Source organism: Pseudonaja textilis, chromosome 3 (assembly GCF_049901715.1).
Source record: "Pseudonaja textilis isolate UNSWEBS1 chromosome 3, rPseTex1.2, whole genome shotgun sequence".
Lineage (NCBI taxonomy): Eukaryota > Metazoa > Chordata > Lepidosauria > Squamata > Elapidae > Pseudonaja > Pseudonaja textilis.
This window is the reverse complement of record NC_141992.1, coordinates 131,559,059-131,571,198: the sequence shown is the minus strand read 5'-3', so window position 1 is coordinate 131,571,198 and position 12,140 is coordinate 131,559,059. Positions and strand designations below refer to the sequence as shown.

Here is a 12,140-nt window from a genome sequence, read left to right as displayed (position 1 = left end):
AGTAGATCCCCTTTTCTGTGTGGCAGCCCCTCAAATACTGGAACATGGCTATCACGTCACATCTAACATCATTATCATATCTTGTAAATGGTGCCATCAATTAGCCAGGCATCCTGGAGATTTATTTTTTCAGACAGCACTGATATTCCCTATTACAGGAGAATAGAGACTTTCATAGCACTTAAATTAGCAAAACAAGTGAAAACGTTAAGTGGGAAAAGATTTGAAAGCTACACAGAGAAGGAAAAAGTCCGGATTCAGAGCATGGCAAGATCCAGTCCTCATGGCCTTTCAGGAAAATGGTAGTTTTCTAAAGCTTTGGCTACCCTACTTTTGTCTGCAATCTGCTTGTGGTTTATTACATTCTTTTGGGCCTCAATCACTTCATCACTATTTAATTGTGCCATCAGAACCAGAAAGAATATTAGAAAGTCACTGAAATGAAGCTTTTTATAGTAGAAGCAGCTCCAGGAAAAAAAAGGTTTTGTATGTATGTTATGTATGTATGTATGTATGTATGTATGTATGTATGTATGGTATTCAGCTTTGTTCGGGTATTTTCCCATGTCATTATAGTTATGCTTTTAAAGTTGTAGCAACATTTCAGCAGAATCTCATCTGCCGTCATCAGGCTTCTGTATTGTGTTTGTCAACTATAATGACGTGGGAAAATACCCGAACAAAGCTGAATACCATATATATAAATACCCACGAAAACTTAACACACACACACACACACACACGTTTTTCCCAAAATAAGACAGGGTCTTACATTAATTTTTGCTCCAAAAGATGCATTAGGGCTTATTTTCTGATTTGGTCTTATTTTGGGGAAAATACAAATCTAAATGCATCTGTTTGGCTGACAGTCTTAACTGGGGCTTATCTTCAGGGTAGGCTTATATTACAAGCATCCTGAAAATCATGTTAGGGCTTATTTTCCAGTTGGGTCTTACTTTCAGGGAAACAGGGTAGGCAAAGAGCACAGTCGTTTTTTTTAAAAAAAATATGTGGTACAAACTTTACACACTGTTTCCGGCATCAAAGAATCTCAAAGTTATTACAATTAAAGCAGCAGTATAATACATAATAGATTAAAAGGATATGGAACACGAACTAATAGAGTTTGCAAGAGTCACCTAGATGGCCATATAGCACAGGAAGACCCCTTTTAGCAACTGCCTTAGTGATTGTTCAGTTACAATGCTAATGAAAACATAACTTTGCAACCATGCCTATGTTTACAACTTCCACAGGTTCATAAAACAAAGCGTTGGAAGAAAAATCCAGGTCCAGTTCCAAGCTGGAAATAAAATGGAGGCTGCTTAAGAAAGTCCATTTATTGATGAGCAGAACCAACACACAACATGCAGGTTCTGGGACAGCCGATAAATAAGCTTGATGAGTGCAAGGATTTTGAAATGCTGCTGGGGGTTCTGCAATGTCTGAAATGCCCTTAGGAGACTGCAGTGCAGTCTTTAGCTAAATGGTAGTGGATTAACCCTTTGTATCCTAAAGCAGTGGTGTCAAACGCAAGGCCCACGGGTTGGCTTGGGCCCGTGATGTGGTCTGATCCGGCCTGCGGGGCCATCCTGGAAAATTTAAGGGGCCAGCCCATGTTGCTTTGGCCCAGTCTACCCAATGCAAAGAGGAAACATGGCAGCAGTTTGGGGAATGGCATCAAAATGGCCACACTCACCCAGTCGGCCAACGCCAGTGAGTGACGTCAAGCCGGCCACGCCCACCCAGTTGGCCATACCCACTCAGTCAACCACAGCCCTTATGCAGCCATTAAATTTGAGTTTGACACCCCTATCTTAAAGGGCCATGTCCTATTCTTAGAATTTGGGTGGTGGAGAACGTAAATTTTAATCCTATCCCTGGAGATAAAGACCTTGTTTTGTGAATAGGGCAGCCCAAATCTTTCTCAGTGGGCACAAAATATCTGATGGGACTATTAAGAAAGACTGAGTCTGCTTTCTGCCTTTAAGAGCACGTTTCTCCATTTCTCTCTTTGGGGAAATATAATATTCTGCTTTTTTTTAATATTCCCCAAAATATTTCATTCTTCTAGGAGGGTGGGGTGGGGGGCCTTCCTATAAAAGGAAAGCTGAAGTAAGATCATAAACACAGCCGCAGTTTCATTTTGTGACCACTTTGCTCAAGGGCCAAGTTACCAGTCCCACGTGTAGTCACTAAACGAGGACTACCAGAACTGCACTGGGAGAAGTCAAAGAGTGTTGGTATCGCCACAGAGCACCTTCACCATCAGCCTGCAAGGCAAGATTTTGGTGACTGAAGGTGAGCGTAACAGTGAAGGCCCATTTTGAGATTTATCCTGATCCCAAAGTATTAAATTTGTGTGTGTGTGTGTGTGTGTGTGTATATATATATATATATATATATATATATATATATACATATATACACATACACACACACACATACATACACACACACACACACACACACACACACATACATATGGTAAACGAAAAACATTTCAATACGCCAAAAGGAAAACAATAGCAATTTTTCCCCCCAATTCCATTTGAAGATAAGATACATTTGTTATAACCGAAACATCAAAATGGAAATACGCTTCTAGAAATAGGTTTCCAGAAAACAGCTCTGCAGATAGCCATTTACTGGAAAAGGCTCGCTTAATTAGGGCCCTTTTCGCACAAAATATATATTTGCATAAGCAGTGATAAATCAAACTATATATAGAAAAATGCACGGCGTTAACTAGACGGCTGGCCTGCCCTTGCCCAGAAACCAAAGAAGCCCCGCCACCTCCACAGCCTGCAGCAAAGAAGCCGCCGGCGCTTACTCATCCTTCCAGGAATGAAAGTGGGCGGAGCTCTCACCCTTTGTGTACGTGCTCAGGAAGGCGGAGCAAAGGCTTGTCGCTGGGCATGCCGGGAGGGGTAGTTTTTCCCTCCCGCTTGAAGCCAGCCATTAAATAGTTCTCAGAACTACGAATCCCAGAAACGTTCGCGCTGTTATTTGGGGGCAATTTTCACCGAGTTTAATCACACGTGGGAGTGGTAAAAATCAGAAAGGTCGGATGACCGAGATATAATTCCTAGCAGTATAAATTTGTAACTAGATCATCTGGGTTTTTCATCCAGAGAAATCCAGGGGCGGATTCCGCTTATATATTTAAAAAAAACACCTTTAAGAGGAAAGCCCCGGTTAATTCTGATGGACGGGAGATTATTATTATTATTTTTTCTTTAGAGCTCCTGCGGTGAAGAACAGCTAATCATATAATCGCTTCTCTATTCGATTGCTCAATCCTACCGAGTAAATACCGTTGTTTCCCCGCCCTAGTATTTTGTATTTATTTATTATTATTTGCAGCTTCCTATTCAATAGATTTGCTTCCAGTCTCTGGTGCTATAAAGTTTCAGATCGTTTTAGAGCCATGGGGAATGGGATGAATAAGGTAAAAAAACAACCTCTGCTTATCTTTTTGTTTATTTAAAATTTTCGGGGTGGTGCTCGCATGCGAGGGTTTAGTTAGGGGGTGGACCCACAGAAAAAGAAACCCCCTTCGGCTCCTTGCTTTGATCGGTACAATAGGGATAACGTTTGAATAACACTTGGAAGAACTTCCTGGATGCTTGTCAAGGACGCAACAAATTACGGTTGCAAAGCGTTTATATATATAGGACGCGTGTCCGTCTTTGTGCCGTCCACACGTGCAACCAGATCCGACGCCCTTTAAATGTATTCGGAAGGGGGTGCGGTGTTGTGGCGAGTTTCGGTGGGTTTAGATCGCTGTTTATTCCCGCCACCCCGTCCTAACTTAAAAGTGACTCCAATGTTGGGTGATTCATCCCCGGAGATTGGTGGATCTTAAAAGTTGGAAAACACGCGTTTTGCACCGCCTCTTTGTTAGAATAGCTTAGTTTAGCAAAGAGGGAGCGAAATAGTTGTCGTAAGAATAGAAGACAAAACACTCCCCCCCCCGCCCCCCATTAAAGCTGCCCCGACGCGCAAGTTTTTAAGCGGCAGCTTCGAGACCTGTTTTGGGTTTTTTTCTCCCTCAGAGTTAAAGCTCGGCTCGTTTCCCGTTGCATGTGGTCTTTTGCATTAGAAAGCCGGAAATGCTTGAGATCGTCGGAGGTCTTGCAGCTGGGTTAGTAAGCAGCTGTGCGAGGCCAGGGGCCTCCAATTCCCAAGATCATCTTTTCTTTGAAGATGTTTTGCTTCTCTCATCCCAAGAAGCTTCTTCGGTTCTGGAAAGCACAATTTCAGTGATTTCCTTAACAACCATGGCAAGAAAAGTCATAACATGGGGGCAAAACTCACTTTAACAAATGTTTCAATTAACAACATAAATGTGGAGCTCGGTTGTGGTTGTAGGTCGGGGCCTACCTGTATATCATTGTCGGCATGAGAGCTGCCCATTTGCAGTAGTGAAGCTGGTTTCTGATGGTACTTCTGCACATATAGGTAATCCTTGATTTACAATGTTTTGTTTAATGACTGTTTGAAGTTACAACCGCACTGGAAAAATAGACTTATGACCGTTTTCACACTTGCCACCGTTGCAGCATCCCTACGGTTGCCTAACCAAAATTCAGATGCTTGACTGATATTTATGATGGTTGTAATGGCCTGGAGTCATGTGAAGACATTTTGTGACCTTCTGACAAGCAAAGTCAATGGGGAAGCCAGATTTACTTAACAACCTTGTTACTAACTTACCAATTGGAGTGATTCAGTGAACAATTGTGACAAGGAAGGTTATAAATTGAGGCAATTTTAGAAAGCTTAGAATGGCAGGAGTATCTGAAGGAAGTTGAAGGTGGCCCTTAAAAAATGTTTGAGTTATAAAACAAGCAAAAATAGCATGCTGAAATCGAATCTGAATTGAAGGAATAAACTCAACATGAGTTTAAATGTATAAATGATACAGTCAAAATTCTTAATGTGGGTTTCTACAAGGTATGAAATATATCCCCAAGAGGTAATTTCCATCATTTTTAGTCAAAGTGGTTGTGATGCTGAGGTTGGTAGGAATTTTTGTGCTATATATTTGGAGGTCCCTAGTTGGAGAAGATTGCTGTAAATCAACATCCCCAAATCTGGCAGCATGTACCAAGTGACATTTACCAATTGTTTTTAAAGAGGCCTTGTCATGGATTGTGTTACTGTATTCAGTTCTTTAGACAATCACATAATTAGCCTGAGCCACCTTAAGATTTTTTTTTCAGGAAGGTTGTGAGATGGAAATGCTGTGTCCATTTGCTGATGAGTCATAGAATCATCCAGCCACCTCATGAGGTGGCTGGATGGAGTCACTGAAGCAGTCGGCGTGAGCCTAAATGGACTCCAGAAGACGGTAGAGGACAGGAAGGCCTGGAGGAACGTTGTCCATGGGGTTGCAATGGGTTGGACACGACTTCACCACTAACAACAACAACATAGAATCATAGGGCTGGAAGGGACCTTGGAGGTCTTCTTGTTCAGCCCCCTGTCCAAAGCAGGAGTCCTTATACCACCCCAGACAAATGGTTGTCCAATCTTAAAAACCTCCAGACATGGAGTGCCCGGAACTCTTGAGAGGCAAGCTGTTCTATTGGCGAATGGTTTGACTGTTGGGAAATGCCTCCTTATTTCCAGGTTGAATTTCCCTTTGACAAGCTTCTACCCGTTGCTTCTTGTCCTGTCCTCAGATGCTATGGAGAATAAATCAAGGCCCTATGACAGCCTTTCAGGTATTGGAAGACTACTATCATGTCTCGCCTGAGCCTTCTCTTCATTAGGCTAAACATATGATGTTAGCCTAGTGATCATAGCTGTTCATCATATGATATAACCAGTGGTGGGATGCTGCCGGTTTGGACTGGTTCAGGCGAACTGATAGCTCTGATGATCAGCTGGCCCCGCCCATCCCACCCGCCCTATCCTGTCCTTTATTTCCTGCTTTGTAGGTCATCTCAATAGCGGGGCACAGCTGATTTCCCCCCTCGCTGTTGTACCTACCATTGCTGACCTGGAAGATAAGCAGCTGTGCTTCTAAACGCCCCCTTTTCAGCACTGCGCATAGGCGTCTTAGGTGCGTGAGCAGACAAAGCATGCACTCACCGAATGCGGTTATTAAACCAGCAGCATCCCACCACTGGATATAACCTCCAAATCCTGTATCTTTGTTGCTCTTCCCTGCACTCTTTCTAGGGCTTCAATATCTTTCCTGAATCACGGTGACCAGAACGGGAGGCGGTATTCCAGGGGTGGCCTCACCAGTGCAGTGTAAAGTAGTATTATCAGCAGGGGTGGGATTCTTCCAGTTCAAACTAGTTGTTATGATTCTGTGCAGTTCTGAGAACCGGTATATCATGCCCTTGGCTGGCCCCGCCCCTCCCTTCCCCTTCCCGCCCAGTCAGTCCTTATCACACATGCGTGACATTGCTGACTGCAGTCTCCCCCACCGAGTCACTCTGTAAGGTGTTTATTTTTTCCCCTCCCGACGATCAGCTGTTCCGATGATCAGCTATGCCAGGATTCCACTGCTTTGCCGAGGAGGCTTCCTGAGGCCCTGAGACAAAAGGGGACTTCCTTCCCTGAGACAAAAAGGGATGCACGGGGGGAGCCGCACACACGCCCGTGCTCCATTTTTTGCCTTTCTGGGCCCCAGGGAAGCCTTCTGGGAGCAAAAACACCCCCCCAAGAGGCTTCCCTGAGGCCCAAAAATGGGGGGTGGGGATTGCTGCAAAAAAAAAAAAAAGGACATACCCACCCAGTCACATGGCCACGCCCACCTAACCACGCCCACAGAACCAGTTGTTAAAAAATTTGAATACCACCCCTGATTATCAGGTCCAATAATCTTGATGCTGCCCCTCTGTTGATGCAGCTTAGAATTGTGTTGTCTCTTTCGACAGCTGTCATACACTGCTGACTCATACTTAAACGGGGGCCTGCCAGAATAGCTAGATTCCTCTCACAGTTACTACTGTTGTGTTAGGTGCCTCCTATTCTATACCTACGCATTTGTTTTTTCCTGCTTAAGTACAGGACCAACAGTCAAGTTGTCAAGGGTCCTTCTGAATGTTGGGTCTCTTGAGTCTCTCGTGTTGGCATTCCCTCCAGTCCTGTGTATTTAAAATACTGTAGAATTACTGTTAGGATGAGGAAAGCCATCAACTTGCAGAGTTCATCTTTTGGGCCAATACATCCTTTTTTTGAGAGAGAGAGAGAGAGAGAGGATGTACTACTTACCTTCCAAGAAGATAGTCTGGCCACAAACAGCATTTCTGATTTGTCTGTTTTAAGGCTTATAAAAGCATGGGCTACATTTTAGGTTTTCACAACTAAAGCATGTGTTTCATGTTTCTTACAACCTTAAATGTTCAGGGTGCTATATGAATCCAGATTGTTTACTTCTGTGTATTATTCATTGTGTGTAAGCACCATCATTTTTTTTAAATTCTATATCATGTAATAATGGACTAGCTAATTTGTAAACATAATTGTCCTGTCTGGACCTTCAAGATAAGAAAACAGCTGTTTTAGATTTTACCTGGCTCCCTATGATCAGTTTTATTGATTGATTGATTTTCTTTCCATTAAGTTATGTCCAATTTTTGGAGATTGCTGGACCATTCCTTGCAGTTTTCTTGGCAAGGTTTTTCAAAAGTGGTTTGCCATTGCCTCCTTCCTAAGGTTAAAACAAGATTAAAATTTAACAGTCTTCCGTTTTCTAGCCTAATGCTTTAACCACTATACCAAAATGTCTGGTTTTATATCAAGAGGCAAAATAGGATATCATATTTAACAGTAGCCTTTGTCTTTAAAATTGGATGTGACTCTTATATTAGAGGTTTTATTCATTTTATGAAATTTGTGATGTTTGTACAATAGAACTTGTAATAGCTAGTGGTACAGGCTTATGAAGCTGAAACCCCAGCACAGACCATTAATTTTACAATTATCATCATACAAATGGATGAAATACAGAAATAATGTAATTAATTTGACTGTATAAGTTTGGGTAGAAATTGAATTCTTCCTCCAGAACTAAATACACAAATTTTAGAAATGAGGTTTGAGTTACATATCTGCAGATGATTAGGGTGGAGAAATCCTTATTTGTTCTAAACTTGTCCATGCAATTGTAATTTGATTAGCCTATAAGATTTGGAGAGGAAACAGGGAATAGCTGGAATGTCTATTGTTTGGCTGTGTTTAAGCTCAGTTGTTGTAATGACTTCATTGCAAGGTGTGAGTGGGGCACAATAGGGGAAGTGGGTGTGACCATAACAAACCTCATCTACTTTGCACTTTGATACTTCCCTTTGTAATACATGGGCCATCTTGGCACAAGAACAAAGGTTAGGTTTGAACAGTTGCCCTATTGTAGTTAGGGTCAACTTGGAATGAGAAAAGGAAGTTCCTTGCTGAGTGAGGGGGCTTGGCCATATTTTTGTTCAATGACAGTAGCTAGAGCTTGGCTTGGCACCAATAGCACCAAGACAGCATGGTACAGCAAATGTCTGATGAAAATCAAGTGCTAAACTGCAAATTTTTATGCCCTTGGATCTGATTTGACCTTCATAAATTGCCTTAGTTGGTCAACTGAGTCTGTCTTTTGGTCAAATCTATATATGGTTTGGAGAGGAGAAATCCGCTGCTGGGATTACTTCAATTTTCAAAACTCCCTTTGTTCTTAAGCCGGAGAGGCTTACTTCCTTCCCCTTACTGGCCAGGACAGCCTCCAGAGCTTGCAAACAGCTGCTGTTGCCACAATTGGTGCTTGGATCATCTGGCTATTGTTTATTCCTGCCTTGGGTCTGACCAATTGGTAATGCCACCCTAGGTAGCATGTCCGCTCTTGGAACCTACATAGTGTGGAATGAGAGACATTTGTTCACATGCTTCCCTTCACACACACACACACACACACACTCTTTCTGTCTCCCAAGTTGTTTTTCCTTAGCTTTATTTATTTATTAGATGCCCTTTAGCATCGCAGGCTTGGCTGGATTGCTTCCTGCTTATTCCAGAGGATGGTGTAGCTCAGGGGTCACCAACCTTTTGGACCTCAGGGACCACCAAACGCATAATTTTAAATCCCGCAGACCAGAGACCCTGGGAAAATCCCCAAAAAAGTCTGCAGTAAAATTCCCCACCCTGTTTTCCTACCAATAGATCATTCTTTATTTGGGATCACAGCTCCACCTCCGTTCTCAGGGGGACAGAGAAAGAGAGAGACTTTTGGCTTCATGCAAGGAAAGCAGCAGAAGCAGCAGAAGTTTTTCTTTCTCTCCCCCGAACCCTGCCAGAAATGAGTCTTTGTAAGACTTGTCATGCCGGCGCAGCCTCTTGCAGCAGGATGCCTTGCAGGGTCCCAAAGGCTCATCTCTGGAGGAGTTTGGGGGAAGAGAAAGAAAGACTTTTTCTGCTTTCCTTGCGTGCAGCCAAAAGCAGAAGAAGAAAGAAGCGGAAAAAAGCAACCTGGTGGCCAGGCCAGATGCGGGGGTGAGGGGGCAAGTCCCCCTCCGCCCTTTCCCCCCTCCCCCCACTACCTCGTGTTGTTCGCAATGCAAGTGATGCAAGCCTTGTGTTCCCACGGGCCATGTGGGCGGCACAGCCTTGTGTTCCCACACAGCCTGAATTAATTGCTTTGGGGTTGACATTTCTCTGTGGACCACCAAAATTTTCTCGTGGACCACCAGTGGTCCCTGGCCCACTGGTTGGTGACCACTGGTGTAGCTCATCTTGCCCGCTAAGATGATATAAAGTCAAATGCAACTTGGTGCCTTCTCTTTAGTTTACATGGGCGATCTTGGCACAAAAAAACAATAGCCAGGTTTTGCACTGCAGCTTCCATAAACCAAGGAAAATGGGACTTCCAAGCAAACATCAGACTTGGGGCTATTTTATGCTATGTACCAAAATGTGCTCCATTACTGATTTACTGTCATTTCCCAATTGCCCTATACACAAATATTTATTAGATATTTTAATCGTATGTCATTTCTCTCTTCAAACTAACTCATCATTCTCTTTTTTTTTCCTTTTGCAATTCTGAGCTGGGCATCTTCTTATCTGTATTTTGCTGTCTTTCGAAGTGAAGGCTGATTCATAGCTTCCAGCCAAAACCAGCCTCTTATATTCTCTAAAATTTCCTAACGGCGGTGTTTACTTATGAGCAGGCTTTAAATTACATTAAGTATGATAACACATTATAAATGTTTCCCATTTCGATTGTAATGCAAAAGCAGGAAATACGTACATAAATACACCCAAATTATTATTCTTAAAAGACGTAAGGGTTCTTCCATACCATCATCATTTTCATTTCCTCAACCCTCATCAAAAACATTTTGTAGCTCAACTGCGATACTTGAGAATAAGTGAACATCAGTTGTCCTACCGTGGGTCCTGCTGCAGCAAAAAATATCACTCATATTCCTTTTGAGGAAAAGAAAGAAAAAAAACAACTGAGTAGTTTATAACTTCTACGTTGTTTTCATGATGGAAAACACACAAAATTCTTGTTAAAGTTTTCTGCTTTAATCTTGCATGAAAGGAAGTTGCAGAGGTCTCAGTTAGCATTTCTCAGGCAAGACCTTAAACCCAGGTGTTGGAAAAGGGGTTGGTAGAGCAAACATGCTCTTCAGTGGAAGGAACGTTTCAAATAATAACAGAGTCCTTTTATAGTTCCACTTGCCTTATTCTCAGTGAACTAAATGTCTCAAACTTCTGAGTAAATCCAAGTTTCAAATGTGATTTCTCTACACTGTACAATGTACACTGTACAGGAAGCTTTCTCCTACCCCCATCTTACATTTGCTTAAAAACAATATCTGGGTAGGTGGGCACACATCCAAGCAAACATTGACCTGCAGCCACGCATGGTTTTTTATTTTCCAAGAATTTCTGTGTCACGCATTCTTTGCAAATAAAGTGATACGGGAGATTAGTACTTTATTTTGCAACATTTTACAGCAGGGTTGTCAAACTCGATTCATTGAGGCTGTATCAGGGTTGTGTTTGACATCGGGGGGGAGGTGTCCAGGTGGATGTGTCCAGGTTGGGCATGGCCAGCTCGATGTCACTCGTGTCGGAGGCGCCTGTGGTGGCCTGGGCGAGGCTGGAGGGACCCACTTTTGCTAGTAGTTTGTTTTGCTAGCACTCTGCCAGTGAAAACGGAGTTTGGAAGGGCTGTGTGCTCTGTTTTCGCTGGCAGAGAGCTGCAGGAGGCCATCACTGCTGAAAACAGCTCGGGGGAACCACACACGGCCCTCCCAAGCTCTGTTTTCTCTGGTAGAGGCACTGTGGGCCAGTCCTTCGCTGTTTCCAGGGTGGCCCTGTGGGCCAGATCTAAACACCCCTTGTGCCAGGTATGGGCTGCTGCCTTGAGTTTGACACCCGTATTCTACAGCTATTTTTTTTAAAAAAATCAGATAGGACAGGAAAACTGGTAGAGTTAAATAATGGTAGAGTCCTAGTATATTAAATCTTTATAGTTTGATTGGATTATGTGTCACCAAGTCAATGCTAACTTTTAGTAACCACCTAAAGATATTTTCTTCAGTATGATCACTCTCCAATTTGGCTAATCCTAGTTTGGTTTGGTAATACAGAGATATACACGAGATTAGAAGTTCTAGTACAAAGTCCTACATATGACCACATTATTTGTATCCCTTCTGTTGGATTGGGACAGCCAACACCCCTACTTTCCCCCTCTCACCCCCCCGCCCCCCAGTATTTGGTTTTACCTGTCATTACTGTCTTGCAACTCCAGATCTTTGGGAAAACATTTGGAGATACTTGAAGACCTTGCTGTCTAACAAAAGATGTCAAATTAGAGCTCTCTTGCTGTTTATATTGATTGTTGGTTTTTAATGTTATATTTATTATATCTAAGCTGCTTAGAATCCTCAGAAATGGAATTGCACACATGATGAAGTAGTAAGTACCTCTGATGAACTTTGTCAGAATTGTTATGAAAGTCAATATTAACAGTAAAATTGTTTAGTGAAGTGAAAACTGGTGTCATTCATCTAGAATTCTGAGGTCTCATAATTGGTCATGCTGGTTTGGGCTTCAGCTATATCTGAAGCACTACTAGGATCCCAAATTTGTAAAGGGACATATTTTTGGCCCTTACTGCA

The 12,140-nt window shown here is 42.7% G+C and overlaps 1 protein-coding gene across 1 annotated transcript in view; it reads left to right on the top strand.

Moving 5' to 3' along the window:
• The first annotated feature begins 3,037 nt into the window (after positions 1 to 3,037).
• The window catches only part of DUSP22 (dual specificity phosphatase 22), a 43,706-nt gene continuing 34,603 nt past the window's right edge, over positions 3,038 to 12,140 (top strand). The window contains exon 1 of the mRNA XM_026715040.2: positions 3,038 to 3,451. Within this exon, the coding sequence (XP_026570825.2) occupies positions 3,431 to 3,451 (21 nt within the window). The 5' untranslated portion in view covers positions 3,038 to 3,430. The remainder of the gene's footprint in view (positions 3,452 to 12,140) is intronic.